The 23265-nt window shown below is 42.3% G+C and overlaps 2 protein-coding genes across 3 annotated transcripts; both read left to right on the plus strand.

The window, feature by feature from the left end:
• Positions 1-2761: 2761 nt before the first annotated feature.
• On the plus strand, positions 2762-5946 carry LOC115180472 (zinc finger protein 771-like). The gene is made up of 2 exons (XM_029742574.1): positions 2762-3152; positions 4311-5946. The coding sequence occupies exons 1-2, from the start codon at positions 2987-2989 to the stop codon at positions 5513-5515; spliced, it is 1371 nt and encodes a 456-aa protein (XP_029598434.1). The 5' UTR covers positions 2762-2986; the 3' UTR covers positions 5516-5946.
• A 4540-nt stretch (positions 5947-10486) lies between these two features.
• LOC115180348 (gastrula zinc finger protein XlCGF57.1-like) lies at positions 10487-19030 on the plus strand. 2 transcript variants are annotated; one of them, XM_029742368.1, is made up of 3 exons: positions 10487-11834; positions 17023-18282; positions 18451-19030. In XM_029742368.1, exons 1-3 carry the CDS (start codon positions 11669-11671, stop codon positions 18558-18560), a joined length of 1536 nt encoding a protein of 511 aa, XP_029598228.1. In that variant the 5' UTR covers positions 10487-11668; the 3' UTR covers positions 18561-19030. The 2 variants fall into 2 exon arrangements, with proteins under 2 accessions (XP_029598228.1, XP_029598227.1); XM_029742367.1 differs by having other exon boundaries at positions 17023-19030.
• The last annotated feature ends 4235 nt before the right edge of the window (positions 19031-23265 follow it).

The following is a 23265-nucleotide window of genomic DNA, read 5'->3' on the forward strand; positions in this document are numbered from 1 at the left end:
CAGAAGTCAGGGCATTCATACTTCTTGCTCTTCACTTAGCAGAACAGAGCTGTTGTCTAGGAAGTGAGTTTGTGTTTATACAGGACCTCCCGCGTCCACCTACCGTCAACCAATCATGTCAATGTGGAGTCATACGGAGCCCTCCGCATTGTTACAAAATTTGTGGCGGTGCACGGCGATGCCGTACGGAGATCAGTTTGGCCTCTGCACGACTCCGCTATTGCTGTTGCATGTTCGAATACAGCGATAGAAAGTCGTTTTTGATAAGCTTAAAACAAAACTATCCCAAACCTTAACCCTTACCTTAACCATTCAGACTTAATGTCTAACCTTAAGAATTCAGAGTTTATGCCTAAACTTAACCTTAAACACTTCTAAATTTCACACTTGAGACACATGGATGAACGTCTAATTCTGACCTGCAACTGTGAGAGCTTGTTGTTACACAGACACAAACACCTATCCTTCTATGGCACATGCCAAACTCATTCCATGGAGGGCCGCTCCTCACTTGTACTTGAGCGATGCATTAAGGTCACTAATTAGTAAGGAACGCCCCAAACCTGGCTGTATAGAGCTTATTTGAAAGCAAAAAACAAAAACCTGGGCCGTCCATGGAAGTCACAGCTATTCTAAATACCACCAGTCAGGTTTCAGGTACATTATCATTTTAGATTTATTTTTACATTCTTTGTAAGTAAAGTTTGATTTAAGTGGTGATGTAATGATCAAATGCATATTTTCCAGAAAATAGTGTTTTTCAGCCTCATTTCAAAAGCATTCTTTATAATTGCTCTTGATAACTGCAGTCTCTGGTTTAGTGCATGCTGGTCCATCAGTTCCAAGACATAGCAGATCTGTTCATTTAGTTCATGCAAGAAATTATCATCCTAGATTACCCTATTACTTAATATAACCGTTTCATGTTTCCCCACATACAGTCGTGGCCAAAAGTTTTGAGAATTACACAAATATTAATTTTCACAAAGTCTGCTGCCTCAGTTTGTATGATGGCAATTTGCATATACTCCAGAATGTTATGAAGAGTGATCAGATGAATTGCAATTAATTGCAAAGTCCCTCTTTGCCATGCAAATGAACTGAATCCCCAAAAAACATTTCCACTGCATTTCAGCCCTGCCACAAAAGGACCAGCTAACATCATGTCAGTGATTCTCTCGTTAACACAGGTGTGAGTGTTGACGAGGACAAGGCTGGAGATCACTCTGTCATGCTGATTGAGTTTGAATAACAGACTGGAAGCTTCAAAAGGAGGGTGGTGCTTGGAATCATTGTTCTTCCTCTGTAAACCATGGTTACCTGCAAGGAAACACGTGCCATCATCATTGCTTTGCACAAAAAGGGCTTCACAGGCAAGGATAGGCAAGATTCACAGGCAAGATTGCACCTAAATCAACCATTTATTGGATCATCAAGAACATCAAGGAGAGCGGTTCAATTGTTGTGAAGAAGGCTTCAGGGCGCTCAAGAAAGTCCAGCAAGTGCCAGGACCGTCTCCTAAAGTTGATTCAGATGCGGGATTGGGGCACCACCAGTACAGAGCTTGCTCAGGAATGGCAGCAGGCAGGTGTGAGTGCATCTGCACGCACAGTGATGCGAAGACTTTTGGAGGATGGCCTGGTGTCAAGAAGGGCAGCAAAAAAGCCACTTCTCTCCAGGAAAAATGACAGGGACAGACTGATATTCTGCAAAAGGTACAGGGATTGGACTGCTGAGGACTAGGGTAAAGTCATTATCTCTGATGAATCCCCTTTCCAATTGTTTGGGGCATCCGGAAAAAAGCTTGTCCGGAGAAGACAAGGTGAGCGCTACCATCAGTCCTGTGTCATGCCAACAGTAAAGCATCCTGAGACCATTCATGTGTGGGGTTGCTTCTCGGCCAAGGGAGTGGGCTCATTCACAATTTTGCCTAAGAACACAGCCATGAATAAAGAATGGTACCAACACATCTGCCGAGAGCAACTTCTCCCAACCATCCAGGAACAGTTTGGTGACAAACAATGCCTTTCCTGCATGATGGAGCACCTTGCCATAAGGCAAAAGTGATAACTAAGTGGCTCGGGGAACAAAACATCGATATTTTGGGTCCATGGCCAGGAAACTCCCCAGACCTTAATCCCATTGAGAACTTGTGGTCAATTCTCAAGAGGCTGGTGGAAAAACAAAAACCCACAAATTCTGAAAAACTCCAAGCAATGATTATGCAAGAATGGGCTGCCATCAGTCAGGATGTGGCCCAGAAGTTAATTGACAGCATGCCAGGGCGGATTGCAGAGGTCTTGAAAAAGAAGGGTCAACACTGCAAATATTGACTCTCTGCATCAACTTCATGTAATTGTCAATAAAAGCCTTTGACACTTATGAAATGCTTGTAATTATACTTCAGTATTCGATAGTAACATCTGACAAAAATATCTAAAGACACTGAAGCAGCAGACTTTGTGAAAATTAATATTTGTGTCATTCTCAAAACTTTTGGCCACGGCTGTAGTTATATATTTCCATCAGTGGAAGTCCCATGTGGCTCAGTTGGTAGAGCATGGTGTTTGCAACGCCAGGGTTGTGGGTTCGATTCCCCAGTACGGAAAAAATGTATGAAATGTATGCATTCACTACTGTAAGTCGCTCTGGATAAGAGCGTCTGCTAAAATGTAAATGTAAAATGAAGCTGGTGGGAGGAGCTATAGGAGGACAGGGTGATTGTAATGGCTGGAATGGAATGGACGGATGTGTTTGATACCGTACCTCCTCCCACCAGCCTCCACTGATTATCATTGGTTTGTAGTAAAGAACCCATCCACAAGGTGATGCTGTTGTGTTTTTATGGGCTCGCCACCCGCTGACAAAAACAGGAAAAGACAACGCGGAAGTAAAACTTCGAGCGGGTTGTTTTGTTCTTGCCCACCATTCTTTCCTCGTGGATGTATACATACTAGCTGAATACCCAACTCTGAGTCCCTGAAACATGTCTAAACTACAGTCGTTTCGTGTGTTCTTAAATGAGCGTTTAACCGCGGCAGCTGTGGAGATTTTCGGGGCAGTTGAGCAAACGGTAGTGGAGTACCAGGAGGAGAATGATCGGCTACGGAGACTGCTGCGGATCACACCGGAGATAAAACGATGCAGAATCGGTTCGTATATAGATCTACTGATAGCTAGCAGATCTGCTCAATAAATAAACTGTTTAGGAGTTCAGTGATAACCATTTCAATATGCTCTATTAACTGTTACCACAGTTTTAAACCCTGAGGCCCAACGTCGTCAGACTTCCGAGAACGTTTGCGAAGCAACACTCGGCAGACCAGACCGGGGTTTGAGAAGTCAATGAGAGAAGTGAAATATTCCTCCTTAGTTGTTCATCTTCTCGATTTCTAAAGGCACAACCTAGATTCAAACGAATGTTTAAGTAGGTGAACATGTTCATTACTACAACCTTATGAAAGTGACAAACTGACACGTTTTGATTTTCGTCAAAAACGACTTTATCTAAGGAGTGCGTAAGAGTTTGCACATGCGCAGTTCGGCGGGAGACGAACGTTGACATTCTCACCTGGGGGTGTGTTAAATTCGCTTGAACCCGATGAAGCGTTTCTGCGAATTAGATTAGCTAGCTAACGTTGCCCTACAGGCGTGATCTGGGATTTCTATTGGAGAATCAGTTTCTACATATCTTCCTACCTAACAATCTTTTTCTAATACCAGTGCTAAAACATATTCTCATTAAAACCAGTAAGTCATTCGAATTTATAATTGAACTTGTATTATTTTTTACATTAGAAATAAATATCTTATTATCTAACGTTTATTTATAAGTAATTGAAAGTAGATTCTAGTTGATCAATTATTTAATTGGAATTTTTGTTTACTTGAATCTACTTCCCCAGAGGCCTTAATTGAAACAATAATAAAGTGGGGTCACCCTGCCTCTATTTTTGTAAAAAGGTGAGGAATGAGCCTGGAGAAATGTAACCACTCTCAAATTCATAGACTGAGATATGGATGCAAGGACTGACCATCTATGATATCAACATTAAAATATAAGCTTGTTTAACTCCAATGTTTGTAAACAATGTAAATATAGCCACAAAAACTACAACTATGTGTTCTGATGGGGGACGACAGTTGAACTGAGCTCAGGAGGCATTTATACATTCTATTCTTCAACAATCATTTATAAGTCAAAACAGTTATGTAGCAACTAATGATTCTAGCTTTAACTTCTAATTGACCCCAACCCTGATGTCTAAAGGCTCTATAGATAACCTCTGCTCCTGTCTCCTTTCCTCCAGACTCCCTGCAGCTCTCTGTCTCTGAAGAGGAGCTTCTCCATGAGCAGCAGCACTGTGAGCAGGAGTGGAGCCCCAGTCTGGGGCAGGAGAACCCAGAGCTTCCACAGATTAAAGAGGAACAGGAGGAACTCAGGACCAGTCAGGAGGAAGAGCAGCCTCAAGGGCTGGAGGCTGATATCATAGAGTTCAAATTCACTCCTTCCTGTGTGAAAAGTGAATGTGATCAGGAGGACCGACTTCAGCCCTTCACTTCTCCCCAAACCCAGACTGTGGAGAACAGAGAGAGTGACCCTAAACAAGTGGATCTCACACCTTTTATTACTGTGACCCACCTTAAGGGTCTCCACATTCCCTGTGACCCTCCAGATAATCAGAACAATGCCTCCAGCCACAGGTCAGCTGTAAGCAGTGACCCAGTAGGACTTGACAGCAGCCCACCATTGGTTCCCAGCCCATCATTGGATCCAAACCCATCAATAGGTGAACACTGTTCCAAACCCAGCACCACCCTTAGAAAAACTCACCACTGCCGTGACTGTGGTGAAATGTTTGCTCTGAAAGCTGACCTGAAGAGGCATGTGACTCTTGCCATGCAGAGACCCAGTGAATGCCGCTTCTGCAAAAAACGCTACAACTCCACCTGTAAACAGAAGGCCCATGCCCGACTCTGTCACGGTAGGAAACCCTGCACCAGCCCTGTTTGTAGCAAGACCTTCAAACTCAAAGCAGATCTGTCCAAGCACATGAGGATTCACACAGGGGAGAAATCATTTAGTTGTGGTTACTGTGGGAAGCGCTTCAATCGCAAGGGGAACCTTACTGATCATATTCCTATTCACACAGGGGAGAAAGCATTTAGCTGTGCTGACTGTGGGAAAAAATTCAGTCAGAAGGGGACCCTACGGAAGCATAGACTGACTCACACAGGAGAGAAACCATTTATCTGTGGAGACTGTGGGAAAAGCTTCTATCAGAAAGGGGACCTAAGTAGGCATATACGGACTCACACAGGAGAGAAACTTTTTATCTGTGGTGACTGTGGGAAAAGCTTCAATTTGAAGGGGAACCTAAAGAAGCATGAACTGACTCACACAGAAGATAAACCATTTAGCTGTGGTGACTGTGGGAAAAGCTTCAATCACAAGTCTAACTTACTGACACATGTTAAAAACATCCACAAAGGAGGAAAACAGGATGACATTTGAAAGAAGAACTATTCAGTCAGAAGATGAGAATAAAAAGGCAGGATGTGGACAATACTCTGAGTACACGCTCATAGACTCACATCTATTGGTTGTTGGAGGACGATACGATGATACCTCTCCTAGGGATCTGCTCTCCATGCTTCAGGATTAAAGTTCCTCTGGTCTCTGATCTATTCTATTGATAACCTGCTGTTTCTCTCCACAGTGCTCTCTGCTACTCTCTGGTCTACATGGAGGGCCGAGCTACTTTACAACTGTCTGGAGGGAGATAGAGGTCACAGAATGAGGTTTCTAGTCTCAACACTCTCCAAGGCTTTAGAGGAAAAGACTACCTTTTCAGGTCATGTGACAACTGCCATCCTCTAACAGTGGCACTGCTAACCCGTTTGTTAAATGTATGCCCTTTGGATAAAAGCTTCTGCTAAATGGCATATACAGTGGAGTCTGAAATGATTGACATCCTTGATAAATATGAGCAAGATTAATTGTCAGATTCAACAGAAGATCTCTTTGTTTCTTGGGACCTAGAACAAGCATCTCTGTTTTGTCTGAGTTTAAAAGTAGAAAGTTTGCAGCCATCCACTTCCTTATGTCTGAAACACAGGCTTCTAGCGCAATTTTGGGGCTTCACCATGTTTCATTGAAATGTACAGCTGTGTGTCATCCGCATAGCAGTGAAATTTAACATTATGTTTTCGAATGACATCCCCAAGAGGTAAAATATATAGTGAAAACAATAGTGGTCCTAAAACGGAACCTTGAGGAACACCGAAATTTACAGTTGATTTGTCAGAGGACAAACCATCCACAGAGACAAACTGATATCTTTCCGACAGATAAGATCTACACCAGGCCAGAACTTGTCCATGTAGACCAATTTGGGTTTCCAATCTCTCCAAAAGAATGGTGATGGTATCAAAAGCAGCACTAAGATCTAGGAGCACGAGGACAGATGCAGAGCCTTGGTCTGACGCCATTAAAAGGTAATTTACCACCTTCACAAGTGCAGTCTCAGTGCTATGATGGGGTCTAAAACCAGACTGAAGCGTTTCGTATACATTGTTTGTCTTCAGGAAGGCAGTGAGTTGCTGCGCAACAGCTTTTTAAATTTTTTTTGAGAGGAATGGAAGATTCGATATAGGCCGATAGTTTTATATTTTCTGGGTCAAGATTTGGCTTTTTCAAGAGAGGCTTTATTACTGCCACTTTTAGTGAGTTTGGTACACATCCGGTGGATAGAGAGCCGTTTATTATGTTCAACATAGGAAGGCCAAGCACAGGAAGCAGCTCTTTCAGTAGTTTAGTTGGAATAGGGTCCAGTATGCAGCTTGAAGGTTTAGAGGCCATGATTATTTTCATCATTGTGTCAAGAGATATAATACTAAAACACTTTAGTGTCTCCCTTGATCCTAGGTCCTGGCAGAGTTGTGCAGACTCAGGACAACGGCAATTTGGAGGAATACGCAGATTTAAAGAGGAGTCCATAATTTGTTTTCTAATGATCATGATCTCTTCCTCAAAGAAGTTCATGAGTTTATGACTGCTGAAGTGAAAGCCACCCTCTCTTGGGGAATGCTGCTTTTTAGTTAGCTTTGCGACAGTATAAAAATACATTTCGGATTGTTCTTATTTTCCTCAATTAAGTTGGAAAAATAGGATGATCGAGCAGCAGTGAGGGCTCTTCGATACTGCACGGTACTGTCTTTCCAAGCTAGTCGGAAGACTTCCAGTTTGGTGTGGCGCCATTTCCGTTCCAATTTTCTGGAAGCTTGCTTCAGAGCTCGTGTTTTTTCTGTATACCAGGGAGCTAGTTTCTTATGAGAAATGTTTTTAGTTTTTAGGGGTGCAACTGCATCTAGGGTATTGCGCAAGGTTAAATTGAGTTCCTCGGTTAGGTGGTTAACTGATTTTTGTCCTCTGACGTCCTTGGGTAGGCAGAGGGAGTCTGGAAGGGCATCAAGGAATCTTTGGGTTGTCTGAGAATTTATAGCACGACTTTTAATGCTCCTTGGTTGGGGTCTGAGCAGATTATTTGTTGCGATTGCAAACGTAATAAAATGGTGGTCCGATAGTCCAGGATTATGAGGAAAAACATTAAGATCCACCACATTTATTCCACGGGACAAAACTAGGCCCAGAGTATGACTGTGGCAGTGAGTAGGTCCAGAGACATGTTGGACAAAACCCATTGAGTCGATGATGGCTCCGAAAGCCTTTTGGAGTGGGTCTGTGGACTTTTCCATGTGAATATTAAAGTCACCAAAAATTAGAATATTATCTGCTGTGACTGCAATGTCCGATAGGAATTCAGGGAACTCAGTGAGGAACACTGTATATGGCCCAGGAGGCCTGTAAACAGTAGCTATAAAAAGTGATTGAGTAGGCTGCGTAGATTTCATGACTAGAAGCTCAAAAGACGAAAACGTCTGGTTTTTTTTGTAAATTGAAATTTGCTATCGTAAATGTTAGCAACACCTCCGGGATGCACGGGGGATATGGTCACTAGTGTAACCAGGAGGTGAGGCCTCATTTAACACAGTAAATTCATCAGGCTTAAGCCATGTTTCAATCAGACCAATCACATGAAGATTATGATCAGTGATTAGTTCATTGCCTTTGAAGTGAGGGATCTAACATTAAGTAGCCCTATTTTGAGATGTGAGGTATCACGATCTCTTTCAATAATGGCAGGAATGGAGGAGGTCTTTATTCTAGTGAGAATGTTAAGGCGAACACCGCCATGTTTAGTTTGCCCAACCTAGGTCGAGGCACAGACATGGTCTCAATGGGGATAGCTGAGCTGACTACACTGACTGTGCTAGTGGCAGACTCCACTAAGCTGGCAGGCTGGCTAACAGCCTGCTGCCTGGCCTGCACCCTATTTCATTGTGGAGCTAGGGGAGTTAGAGCCCTGTCTATGTTCGTAGATAAGATGAGAGCACCCCTCCAGCTAGGATGGAGTCCGTCACTCCTCAACAGGCCAGGCTTGGTCCTGTTCGTGGGTGAGTCCCAGAAAGAGGGCCAATTATCTACAAATTCTATCTTTTGGGAGGGGCAGAAAACAGTTTTCAACCAGCGATTGAGTTGTGAGACTCTGCTGTAGAGGTCATCACTCCCCCTAACTGGGAGGAGGCCAGAGACTCTCTGCTGTAGAACTCATCCCTCCCCCTAACTGGGAGGAAGCCAGAGACAATTACTCGATGCCGACACATCTTTCTAGCTTATTTACACGCTGAAGCTATGTTGCGCTTGGTGACCTCTGACTGTTTCATCCTAACATCATTGGTGCCGACCTGGATAACAATATCTCTATTCTCTCTACAGTCGCCAGTTTTAGCTTTAGCCAGCACCATCTTTAGATTAGCCTTAACGTCGGTAGCCCTGCCCCCTGGTAAAGTGTTTGATCGTTGGATGATTCGTTTTAAGTCTAATATTGCGGGTAATGGAGTCGCCAATGACTAGGGTTTTCAATTTGTCAGAGCTAATGGTGGGAAGCTTCGGCGTCTCAGACCCCGTAACGAGAGGAGGAGAGACCAGAGAAGGCTCGGCCTCCGACTCCGACTCGCTTAATAGGGAGAACCGGTTGAAAGTTTCTGTCGGCTGAATAAGCGACACCGGTTGAGCATTCCTACAGCGTTTCCCTCCAGAAGCCATGAGAAAGTTGTCTGGCTGCGGGGACCGTGCGAGGGGATTTATACTAACGTTACTATCTGTACTTACTGGTGGCACAGACGCTGTTTCATCCTTTCCTACACTGAAATTACCCTTGCCTAACGATTGCGTCTGAAGCTGGGCTTGCAGCACAGCTATCCTCGCCGTAAGGCGATCGTTCTCCTGTATATTATAAGTACAACGACTGCAATTAGAAGGCATCATGTTAATGTTACTACTTAGCTTCGGCTGTTGGAAGTCCTGACGAACGATGTCCAGCAAACTCCCACACTTTACCATTGACAACTTCCCCAGTCAGCTCTTTTATCACTGTTAAGGGATTTATATGTTTGAATGTAATGATTAAATAATTCTACCCTGAAACTTAACTATTAGGGATATGGTCTATATAGCATGTAGAATGAGTAACTAAAATCTTAAGCATATATCTAACGAGGTTGGACTGGGAAAGAGAAGAATGTGTGTCTGTGTTTAAGTAAACACCAAGAACTGTTAAACTGTGGTTGACCTGACCTAGCTTGAACTCTAAGGGTTTAAGATATGAGAGGAAGATCCCCTCAAGGTTTCCCTAATCTCAGAGGAATGAAACTGTCGGCTGGGTAATGATCTACAGTGTTAAGAGATCTGGGGCCTTAATGTTTGTGTGAATGTGTGTGCGTAAGTAAGGAGTGACCTATAAAAATGATGTCTCTGTACAATGGACTTCAGAACGTTTTCGTGAATAAACATTCTGCCTCTTGTAAGCTGGGACTCTGTCTGTTTCATTCAACCTGAATCTTACCAATTCCGGGTTGCAGACTGAGTATTTTAATTGAAGTTAACATTGAGAACATAATTCTCTTAACAATCACAGCCATCAACCTTATCGGACTCATCGCCCCTATTCCCCCCTCCTCCCTGAACTTCAGAATCACTTTTCCTCCTCACCTCCATGCCCCCCTCGCGTCTTATGTTGGGGCACTTTCTACCTCCGAACTGCCTCTAGCGTTAAAAACTGTTGCTCTCCTCAAACTTCCTTTTCTGCCTCCTCTCTACCTCCATAGACCTCTCGCTCCCCTTCAAACCCATAACGTTACTCCCTTTCTCTCCCGCTTTCTTTTTCCTCTTTCTTACTCCCTCCTTATTTGTACCACTATGCTCCATACTTGCTTCACTTTCTTCTCCATCACTATCTCCTACCATCTCTAACTCAGTCACAGCACAGCTGTGCTGAACCGCCGCCACACCCAGTAAAGCTTGATTGTTTGTTGTTCCGCTAATTCTAACTGTTCACACAACGTCACTTTGAAAACGCTGTTCCCAACGAGTCTTCGTTCATTGCTCTACCGCACCCACAAACAAAACAAAGCCTCCCTTAGTTTTACTTCCTTATTGGTTTGTTCTGTTTTTGTCAGCGGGTGGCAAGACCATAAACAGATCACAGCGGCCCCATGTGGATGGGGTTTTACTTCAAGTTACAGACCAATGATAACATTAGATTACTCAAATATGTAATACAAATCTCCAAACTTTTTGTTTTATTTATAGTGCTAACTTACATCAGGGATGGGCAACTGGTGACCAGGCCTTTTTAAGGCCCTCAGATCAATTTCTGTAAAAAGTTAATACATTTCCTGCAATTATACACATTTTGCCATAGGGTGAAGAGAAATGTTTGCAGTTTTTAACATATCATCTGAGTAAGACAAATTCAATGGGGGCCCGCTGTCCAGTAATTCGACCATGATTACTAAATTTAGATAGCTGGGCCCTAAACTAATTTACCAGTCTGAAAGATGTTAGCTGACATGGGCTAATTGAGTGATTGTCAGTGGCTGCAATAACAAGAGAAAAACTGCTGATACACAACCACATTTCAATATTGCACCTTGTGTGTTTCATTACATTAGATATTATAACTCTCAACAATTAGTGAAAACCCCAACTGATTAAACAAAAAAAAAACTTTTTACGGAAATTGATCTGAGAGCTTTCAAAATGGATGCCGCAGGCGGGGTCACCAGTTAACCATCCCTGATATAGCGCTATAAAATAAAATAAAACGTTGGGATTTGTATTACATAATTTAATGTTAGAATGAAACAATGATGACTTTTAAACCCTTCTTGGACAATACGTGTAAAAATGAAATGCCTTTTATGGTGTCTGAAGGAGTTGACATCAATCCAGTTAGTTGCATTTTCAGAAAATATTTAAGAATTAGGAGATTATTTGGTTAATATTAAGAAAACTATTTGTGGAAAAAACTTTGTCCCGTCTTTCAAGAATCCTTGAGATAAATTATAATTGGTCTGTAGAGCGTAGTAAAACCCAATTTCCATGGGGGCGCTGTGATTTGATAATGGGCTCGTTACCTGCTGATAAAAACAGAACAAAAGGGAAGTAATTCTGACAGCGAGTTTGTTTTTGTTTGTGTCCACCATTCTTTCCATGTGGATGTATACATACTAGCAGAATACCCAACATTCAGTCAACTAAACCATGTCTAAACTACAGTCGTTTCGTGTGTTTTTACATGAGCGTTTAACGGCGGCAGCTGTGGAGATTTTCGGGGCAGTTGAAGAAACGGTAGCAGAGTACCACGAGGAGAATGATCGACTACGGAGACTGCTGCGGATCACACCGGAGATACAACTATGTAGAATAGGTTCGTATCTCGATCTACTGATAGCTACACTGAACAAAAATATAAACGCAACATGCAACAATTTCAAACAGTTACAGTTCATATAGGGAAATTGAAATAAAATCATTAGGCCCTAATCCATGGATTTCACATTACTGGGAATAGAGATATGCATCTTGGTCACAGAAACCTTCAAAGGTAGGGGGGTGGATCAGAAAACCAGTCACTATCTGGTGTGACCACCATTTGTCTCATGCAGTGGGACATCTCCTTCACATAGAGTTGATCAGGCTGTTGATTGTGGCGTGTTGAAGGTTGTCCCACTCCTCTTCAATGGCTGTGCGAAGTTGCTGGATATTGTCTGGAACTGTCCTACATGTCGATCCTGAGCGTCCCAAACATGCTCAATGGGTGACATGTCTGGTGAGTATGCAGACCCTGGAAGAACTGGGAAATTTTCAGCTTCCAGGAATTGTGTACAGATCCATGCAACATGGGGCTGTGCATTGTCATGCTGAAACAGGAGGTGATGGCAGCTCATGTATGGCATGACAATGGGCCTCAGGATTTCATCACGGTGTCTCTGTGCATTCAAATTGCCGTTGATAAAATGCAATTGTGTTTGTTGTCTGTAGCTTATGCCTACTCATACCATAACCCCACTGCCACCTTTGTGCCCAAAACATACATTGAATTATTTTCTAACAATTACATCTGAATATATTAACATTATAAACTCAGCAAAAAAAGAAACGTCCTCTCACTGTCAACTGTGTATATTTTCAGCAAACTTAACATGTAAATATTTGTATGAACGTAACAAGATGCAACAACTGAGACATAAACTGAACAAGTTCCACAGACTCGTGACTAACAGAAATGGAATAATGTGTCCCTGAACAAAGGGGGGTCAAAATGAAAAGTAACAGTCAGTATCTGGTGTGGCCACCAGCTGCATTAAGTACTGCAGTGCATCTCTTCCTCATGGACTGCACCAGATTTGCCAGTTCTTGCTGTGAGATGTTACCCCACTCTTCCACCAAGGCATCTGCAAGTTCCCGGACATTTCTGGAGGGAATGGCCCTAGCCCTCACCCTCCGATCCAACAGGTCCCAGACGTGCTCAACGGGATTGAGATCCAGGCTCTTTGCTGCCCATGGCAGAACACTGACATTCCTGTCTTGCAGGAAATCACTCACAGAATGAGCAGTATGACTGGTGGCATTGTCATGCTGGAGGGTCATGTCAGGATGAGCCTGCAGGAAGGGTACCACATGAGGGAGGAGGATGTCTTCCCTGTAACGCACAGCGTTGAGATTGCCTGCAATGACAACAAGCTCGGTCTGATGATGCTGTGACACACCGCCCCAGACCATGACGGACCCTCCACCTCCGAATCGATCCCGCTCCAGAGTACAGGCCTCGGTGTAACGCTCATTCCTTCAGCGATAAGCTCCAATCCGACCATCACCCCTGGTGAGAGAAAACCGCGACTCGTAAGTGAAGAGCACTTTTTGCCAGTCCTGTCTGGTCCAGCGAAGGTGGGTTTGTGCCCATAGTTTGACGTTGTTGTCGGTGATGTCTGGTGAGGACCTGCCTTACAACAGGCCTACAAGCCCTCAGTCCAGCCTCTCTCAGCCTATTGAGGACAGTCTGAGCACTGATGGAGGGATTGTGTGTTCCTGGTGTAACTCGGGCAGTTGTTGTTGTTGCCATCCTGTACCTGTCCTGCAGGTGTGATGTTCGGATGTACCGATCCTGTGCAGGTGTTTTTACACGTGGTCTGCCACTGCGAGGACGATCAGCCATCTGTCCTGTCTCCCTGTAGCGCTGTCTTAGGCGTCTCACAGTACGGACATTGCAATTTATTACCCTGGCCACCTCTGCATGCCTCCTTGCAGCATGCCTAAGGCATGTTCACATATATGAGCAAGGACGCTGGGCATCTTTCTTTTGGTGTTTTTCAGAGTCAGTAGAAAGGCCTCTTTAGTGTCCTAAGTTTTCATAACTGTGACCTTAATTGCCTACCGTCTGTAAGCTGCTAGTGTCTTAAAACCTGTTGGGGCTAGGGGGCAGTATTGAGAATTTTGAAAAAAATATGTGCCCATTTTTAACTGCCTCCTACACCAACTCAGAAGCTAGAATATGCATATTATTGTTCAGGTTTGGATAGAAAACACTCTGTAAGTATCTAAAACTGTTTGAATGGTGTCTGTAAGTATAACAGAACTCATATGGCAGTCAAAACCCTGAGACAAATTCTGACAGGAAGTGGATACCTGATGTGTTGAATTACCTTTAAGCCTATGCCATTGAAACACACAGGGGCTTATTAATCGTTGAGCACTTCCTATGGCTTCCACTAGATGTCACCAGTCTTTACAAAGTGTTTTGAATCTGCTACTGTGAGATCTGACCGAACAAGAGCCTTGGAACGGTGGTGGCCGATTAGACTCTGGCGCGCGAGTTCATGTTGGGTACTCTCGTTGCAATACGTTTTAAAAGAGAATGCAATCGTCCGCCTTGAATATTATTCATGTTCTGGTTGAAAAAGGCACTAATGATTTATGCTATACAACGTTTGACATGTTTGAACGAACGTAAATATTTTTTTTCCCCTCGTTCATGAAGACAAGTCCGGCGGGCATAGATCATGTGCTAACAACACGGAGCTTTTTGGACATAAATTATGAGCTTTTTTCGAACAAAACTACATTTGTTATGGACCTGGGATTCCTGGAAGTGACATCTGATTAAGAGAATCAAAGGTAATGGATTATTTACATAGTATTTTCGATTTTAGATCTCTCCAACATGGCGGTTAGTCTGTATCGCAAAGCGTATTTTTCTGGGCGCAGTGCTCAGATTATTGCAAAGTGTGATTCCCAGTAAGGTTATTTTTAAATCTGGCAAGCCGGTTGCGTTCAAGAGATGTAAATCTATAATTCTTTGAATGACAATATAATATTTTACCAATGTTTTCGAACAGTAATTATTTAATTTGTTGTGCTGATTTGACTGGCGGTATTGGAGGGAAAAGATTTCCTCAACATCAACACCATAGTAAAACGCTGTTTTTGGATATAAATATGAACTTGATAGAACAAAAAATGCATGTATTGTCTAACATAATGTCCTAGGAGTGTCATCTGATGGAGATTGTCAAAGGTTAGTGCATCATTTTAGCTGGTTTTCTGCTTTTGGTGACGCGTGTCTTTGCATTGACAAAACATTACACACAGCTATTTTCAATGTACTGTCCTAACATAATCTAACTTTATGCTTTTGCCGTAAAGCCTTTCTGAAATCGGACAACGTGGTTAGATTAAGGAGATGTTTATCTTTCAAAGGGTGTAAGATAGTTGTATGTTTGAGAAATTTGAATTATGACATTTAATTGTTTTCAAATTTGGCGTTGTTGATAGGGTGTACCAGGGGTGGGACGCCTGCGTCCCACATAGCCCATAGAGGTTAAAGACCTTTCCACAGGTGCATATTCATTCATTGTTTATGGTTCATTGAACAAGCATGGGAAACAGTGTTTAACCTCTCTAGTACATGTGGGACGAACTCGTCCCACCTACGTAACAGCTACTGAAATCCAGTGGCGCGATTTTTGAATCGTTAGAAATGCTATAACTTCAATTTCTCAAACATATGACTATTTCACAGCTATTTAAAGACAAGAATCTCGTTAATCTAACCCCACTGTCCGATTTCAAAAAGGCTTTACAACAAAAGCAAAACATTAGATTATGTTAGCAGAGTACCCAGCCAGAAATAATCACACAGCCATTTTTCAAGCTAGCATATCATGTCACATAAACCCAAACCACAGCTAAATGCAGCACTAACCTTTTATAATCTTCATCAGATGACACACCTAGGACATTGTGTTATACAATACATGCATGTCTGTTCAATCAAGTTCATATTTATATCAAAAACCAGCTTTTTACATTAGCATGTGACGTTCAGAAAAAGCATAACCACCGCAAACTTCCGGTGAATTTACTAACAGTTTGCTAAATTACTCACGATAAACGTTCACAAAAAGCATAACAATTATTTTAAGAATTATAGATACATTACCCCTCTATGCACTCGATATGTCCGATTTTAAAATAGCTTTTCGGATGAAGCACATTTTGCAATAATGTAAGTACATAGCCCGGCGTTACAGGGCTAGCTATTTAGATACCCACCCAGTTCAGCCTCCACCAAAATCACATTTCCTATAAGAAAAATGTTCTTACCTTGCTTGTTCTTCATCAGAATACACTGCCAGGACTTCTACTTCAATAACAAATGTTGGTTTGGTCCCAAATAATCCATCGTTATGTTCCAACAGCGACGTTTTGTTCGTGAGTTCTAGAATGCTTTTTCGCGGTGTCGCGCATGGCGCATTGGCGTGTCAAAAATGTCTAAATATTCCATTACCGTACTTCGAAGCATGTCAACCGCTGTTTAAAACCAATTTTTATGCCATTTATGTCATAGAGAAGTGTTAATATTCCGACCGGGAGTATGCATTGAGCCTAAACAGCCGAATAAAATTTCTCCTCAGAAGCGACTCATGCACGCGCATCATTGAAAGGTCCTCCGAGCATCCACTTACAAAAGGCGATAATATATTTCAACCTGAGGTTCCCTCGTAAACCTTCAGTTATTTCGCGGGCTCTGAGAGCCTATTGGAGCCCTGGGAATTGTCACGTTACAGCTAAGATCCTTACTTTTCAATAAAAAGAGGTAAGACGCACGACTCCTTGTCAGACAGGGTACTTCCTGCTTGAAACCTTGTCAGGTTTTTGCCTGCCATAGGAGTTCTGTTATACTCACAGACACCATTCAAACAGTTTTAGAAAATTCAGAGTGTTTTCTATCCAAACCTGAACAATAATATGCATATTCTAGCTTCTGAGTTGGTGTAGGAGGCCGTTAAAAATGGGAACATATTTTTTCCAAAATTCTCAATACTGCCCCCTATACCAAACAGGTTAAACACTTTACAATTAAGATCTGTGAAGATATTCTTTTTTTGCCGAGTTTATTTTCATGATCTGATGCCATGAGCCAGCCGGCCAGGGGGAAGTGTAGTTGGTTTGTTTAAAGGTCCTGAACTGTCATTATGAAAATGTACTTTTTCTCTCATGGCTAACAACCAGGAAGTTTGAAAAGATAACCTCTGCTCATCTCTCCTTTCCTCCAGATTCCCTGCAGCTCTCTCTCTCTGTCTCTGAAGAGGAGGTTACCCCTGAGCAGCAGCACTGTGAGCAGGAGTGGAGCCCCAGTCTGGGGCAGGAGAACCCAGAGCTTCCACAGATTAAAGAGGAACAGGAGGAACTCAGGACCAGTCAGGAGGAAGAGCAGCTTCAAGGGCTGGAGGCTGATTTCAAATTCACTCCTTCCTGTGTGAAAAGTGAATGTGATCAGGAGGACCCACTTCAGCCCTTCACTTCTCCCCAAACCCAGACTGTGGAGAACAGAGAGAGTGAAACTAAACAAGTGGATCTCACACCTTTTGTTACTGTGACCCACCTTAAGGGTCTCCACATTCCCTGTGACCGTCCAGATAATCACAACGGTGCCTCCAGCCAAAGCTCAGCCGTAAGCAGCGACTCAGTAGGACTTAACAGCAACCCGCCATTGGATCCCAGCTCATCATTGAATCCAAACCCATCAATGGGACAACACCGTTTTAAACCCAGCACCACGCTTAGAAAAACTCACCGCTGCCGTGACTGTGGTGAAATGTTTGCTCTGAAAGTTGACCTCCAGAGGCATTTGACTCTCTACAAGAAGAGACTCAGTGAATGTCGCTTCTGCAGAAAACGCTTCAACTCCACCTGTAAACTGAAGGCCCATGTCCGCTTCTGTCAAAGTGGAAAACTCTGCACCTGCCCTGTTTGTGGCAAGACCTTCAAACTCAAAGGAGATCTGTCCAAGCACATAAGGATTCACACAGGGGAGAAACAATTTAAGTGTGGCGACTGTGGGAAAATGTTCAATCGTAAGGAACACTTAACAGTGCACATGGTTAGTCACACAGGAGAGAAACCATTTAGCTGTGATGCTTGTGGGAAAAGCTTCGGTCAGAAAGGGTCCCTAAAGAAGCATACACTGACTCACACAGGAGAGAAATTATTTAGCTGTGGTGACTGTGGGAAAAGATTCAATCGCAAAGAACACTTAACCATACACATGGTGACTCATACAGGAGAGAAACCATATATCTGTGACGATTGTGGGAAAAGCTTCAGTCACAAGGGGTCCCTAAAGAAGCATACACTAACTCACACAGGAAAGAAACCATTTAGCTGTGGTGACTGTGGGAAAAGATTCAATCGCAAGGAACACTTAACCATACACATGGTGACTCATACAGGAGAGAAACCATTTAGCTGTGATGACTGTGGGAAAAGCTTCAGTCACAAGGGGTCCCTAAAGAAGCATACACTAACTCACACAGGAAAGAAACCATTTAGCTGTGGTGACTGTGGGAAAAGATTCAATCGCAAGGAACACTTAACCATACACATGGTGACTCATACAGGAGAGAAACCATTTAGCTGTGATGACTGTGGGAAAAGCTTCAGTCACAAGGGGTCCCTAAAGAAACATACACTGACTCACACAGGAGAGAAACCATTTAGCTGTGATGACTGTGGGAAAAGATTCAATCAGAAGTCTAATTTACTGACGCATGTAAAAAAAATCCACAAAGGAGGAAAACAGGATGAAAACTGAAAGAAAGAAAATTAGGACAAAGATCTATTTAGTCAGAAGATGAAAATAAAAAGTTAGGATGTGGACAATATTCTGAGTACACGCTCATAGACCCAAATAGCTGGAATAAGTAAATTGAGTCAATGAGAGATTAGTCAGATTAACTGATGACTAAAATAGCAGTGCAGATGGCACTATTTTGTTAAGTGCAGAGATGTATTATGGGTAATAAATGTGTAGAGGACTTATGAAATTCTACAGATTTTGTGGCGCAGCAGAAAGTTCTGCATACCCCAAATCCAGAGGTTGTGAGTTTAAATCCCAGGTTGGGTCATATTGAAAAGTCCACTGAGTGATCATGTCAAATGTAATCATATTGTCATTGATGACCTTTTTTTTTTTTTTTTACACCATTTTTGCTAAACTGTGTATCACTAACCTTAACAGAATACATGGTCCCAAATAAAATACAATTGTATTGGTCACATACACATGTATTGCAGATGTTATTGGTCACATACACGTGTTTAGCAGATGTTATTGCAGGTGTAGCGAAATGCTTGTGTTTCTAGCTCCAACAGTGCAGTAGTATCTAACAATTCACAATAATACACACAAACTTAAAAGTAAAATAATGGAATTTAGGAATATATAAAGATGAGCAATGTGGCATGGACAAAAATACAGTAGAATAGAGTACTTTATATACATATGAGATGAGTAAAGCAAAAATATGTAAACATTATTAAAGTAACTCGTGTTCCATTATGAAAATGGCCAGTGAATTCAAGTCTATGTATATAGGGCAGCAGCCTCTAAGGTTCAGGGTCAGGTAACCGGGTGGAAGCCGTCCAAGAGGACATTCTCAAATATGTGGGTGTAAAACACTGTTAAAAGCACTGTTTGTGTGGGGGGGTGTCTGTCCCTAGTGTTGCCAAAAGACAGAGAGCTGTGACTGGATCAGTGGTTCACCCAGTCAGGACCTTGATGGTTTGGCAACATTAACAAGGGGTGATGTGTAATACAACTAGGGTGCGCGTGCCCTGGGGGGGTGTTTCTTTCTGCACATCAGGCGACGTCCCCAGGAACTAGACAAAAACCTCCAGGGGACCATGACCTAACGTTCCAAGAACCTTCAGGGACCATGGCACAGCATCCCAAGAAAGTCATATAAACGTCCTCGGGACCAACCGGGAACTAGACAAACACCTCAAGGGGACCATGACAGAACATCCTGACTACTTTAGGCAACCATTTTGTGACGTCCCAGGAGATCCAAACAACTCATTATTGTTTACAGGGAAGTCATGTTATTCATTAAAAAAGTTGCTTCTGACCTGATCACATAATAACCACCAGAAAACATAATAACCACCGGATAACATAATAACCACCGGATAACATAATAACCACCAGATAACATAATAATAAGATGGGGGGGGGCTGCTGAGGAGTATTTCTGTCTGTGATAAAGCACTTTTGTGTGGAAAAACTACTAATTGGCTGGGACTGGCTCCCCAGTGGGTGGGCCTGTCTGCCAAGGGGGTTGGCCTATGCCCTCAAAGGCCCACCCATGGCCAGTCATGTGAAATCCATAGTATATGGCCTAATGAATTTATTTCTATTGATTGAATTCCTTATATGAACTGTCACTCAGTAAAATTGTTGAAATTGTTGCATGTTGCGTTTATATTTTTGTTCAGCATGGCGGCTAGCAAGGTTGCTAGACTTTAGAAATTACTAAAATAGCTTTAATTATTGGGTTATTTAAGCAATAAAACCCGAGGGGAAGTGTTACAGTGAGGGAAAAAAGTACCTGGTGGCCAACTACAAGAAACGTCTGACCTGTGTGATTTCCAACAAGGGTTTTGCCACCAAGTACTAAGTCATGTTTTGCAGAGGGGTCAAATACTTATTTCCCTCATGAAAATGCAAATCAATTTCTAACATTTTTGACATGTGTTTTTCTTGATTTTTTTGATGTTATTCTGTCTCTCACTGTTCAAATAAACCTACCATTAAAATTATAGACTGATCATTTCTTTGTCAGTGGGCAAACGTACACAATCAGCAGGGGATCAAATACTTTTTTCCCTCACTGTATATGGCCAATATACCATGGCTAAGATTTGTTCTTAACTTCCCTGGGAAACGTCCCACCTAGTCAACAGCCAGTGGAATCGCGTGGCGCGAAATACAAATACCTCAAAAATGCTATAACTTCAATTTCTCAAACATATGACTATTTTACACCATTTTAAAGACAAGACTCTCGTGAATCTAACCACATTGTCTGATTTCAAAAAGGCTTTACAGCGAAAGCAAAACATTAGATTATGTCAGGAGAGTACCCTGCCAAAAATAATCACACAGCCATATTCAAAGCAAGCATATATGTCACAAAACCCGAAACCACAGCTAAATGCAGCACTAACCTTTGATGATCTTCATCAGATGACACTCCTAGGACATTATGTTATACAATACATGCATGTTTTGTTCAATCAAGTTCATATTTATATCAAAAACCAGCTTTTTACATTAGCATGTGATGTTCAGAACTAGCATACCCACCGCAAACTTCCGGTGAATTTACTAAATTACTCATGATTGACGTTCACAAAATACATAACAATTATTTTAAGAATTATAGATACAGAACTCCTTTATGCAATCGCGGTGTCAGATTTTAAAATAGCTTTTCGGCGAAAGCACATTTTGCAATATTCTGAGTAGATAGCCCGGCCATCACAGCTAGCTAATTTGACACCCACCAAGTTTGGCCCTCACCAAACTCAGATTTACTATAAGAAAAATTGGATTACCTTTGCTGTTCTTCGTCAGAATGCACTCCCAGGACATCTACTTCAACAACAAATGTTGTTTTGGTTCCAAATAACCCATAGTTATATTCAAAAACCTCCGTTTTGTTTGTGCGTTCAGGACACTATCTGAAGGGTGAGCGCATTTCGTGAAGGGCGAGCGCATTTCGTGACAAAAAAAATCAAAATATTCCCATACCGTACTTCGAAGCATGTCAAACGCTGTTTAAAATCAATTTTTATGCTATTTTTCTTGTAAAATAGCGATAATATTCCAACCGGGCGACGTTGTATTCATTCAAAGGCTGAAAGGAACAAATTGAGAATTCTCATGGACACGCATCTCCAGTTTCACTGTTCCCAGCCTGACCACTCACAAAATCTCCTGCTGTTCTTCGCCCAGAGACAGGAGACACGTCATTCCACTGTAAACGTGGGCTAGGAGAGGACGGACAGAGTATCCATTCTACCACGCTCCAGTTCACCACTAGACATTCTTCAGAGGACAAGAGATCCATGCTGGACAACCCAGCCTTCTATCTACGACCAATCTACCGAAGCGCAGCTCAGAGTAAATATTTTATTGCATTTTCCTTTTTCAATTGGGCGGTTATTTAGAATGCATAAGATACTGTATTTACGATAGCATAGTTGCCTACGGCTCGATAGACACAAAATCTTTTTGTTCCTCAGTCTTCCCGCTCTTTCATTCAAAACCCAACCCCCTTTCTTTGTGTAACCAGCCGTCATATCTGTGACATATGACATAATTTGTAATCAATGTATGATCCATTCTGTGTAGATGTAATTCTGTGTGATTATTTAGGTATTTTGTAAATAAATAATTAAACCAAATTTTGTATTGCTGATTCAACTTGTTAGCCAGGGTTCGTGAAGATAACCAAGAATTTACAACTTTCAGATGAGACTGAATAAGGCGACGATTAAATATTGACTGCTATTGAGGTAAAAGATTACCAGGTCTTTAAGAGTTTATTCGGAAGATAACAGCTCTATAAACATTATTTCGTGGTGCCCCGACTTTATAGTTAATTACATTTACATGATTAGCTTAATCAGGTAATATTAATTACAGAGAAATTATTTCATAGAATAACATGTCATATCACTTAATCCGGCATAGCCAAAGACACGACAACTCTAGCTTGCAGGAAAAAGCAGTTTCAGGTGTTTGAAACACGCTACATTCTCTGAACCACGCCCCTTCGAACCTCACGTACTGCGTGCCCCGTCTAAAATAATGGGTGCATGATGCCCCTGACTCTTACCAATTCCTCAACACATTAAAACACACACACTGTATTACAGCCAAACAGGACCATGCTAAACTGAACCAGACATGGCTGACCTGGACTGGACTGACCATGGGAATGAGGGAAGATGTTATAGATGTTGTGTACTGTGGGGTCAGAGGTGACTGTAAATCAGGATTAGGTTCACAACACCAGGAGAGTCAAAGTAAACAGGTGTGTGTTATCCATATTGACCATAATTGTCAAGGTATGTGTGAAGGGCTGTTGGAAGTCAAGCGCAGGAGAGCAGATAGTTGGTAGTAATACGGAGCCTTTTATTTGGCGAACCTAAAGCACACGGCACAAACGAACACGAAATACAAAATACGGGTGGAACGTAACCCAGCGCAACCAGTCTAATGTGCTCATACATAAACACAGAATAAACAATACCACACAAAGACATGGGGGAAACAGAGGGTTAAATACACAACACATAATGAGGGAAATGAGAACCAGGTGTGTGGGAAAACGAGACAAAACAAATGGAAAATGAAAAATGGATCGGCAATGGCTTAGAACACCGGCGACGTCGACTACCGAACACCGCCCGAACAAGGAGAGGCATCGACTTCGGCAGAAGTCGTGACA

This window comes from Salmo trutta, chromosome 40 (genome assembly GCF_901001165.1).
Source record: "Salmo trutta chromosome 40, fSalTru1.1, whole genome shotgun sequence".
NCBI classification, from domain to species: domain Eukaryota; kingdom Metazoa; phylum Chordata; class Actinopteri; order Salmoniformes; family Salmonidae; genus Salmo; species Salmo trutta.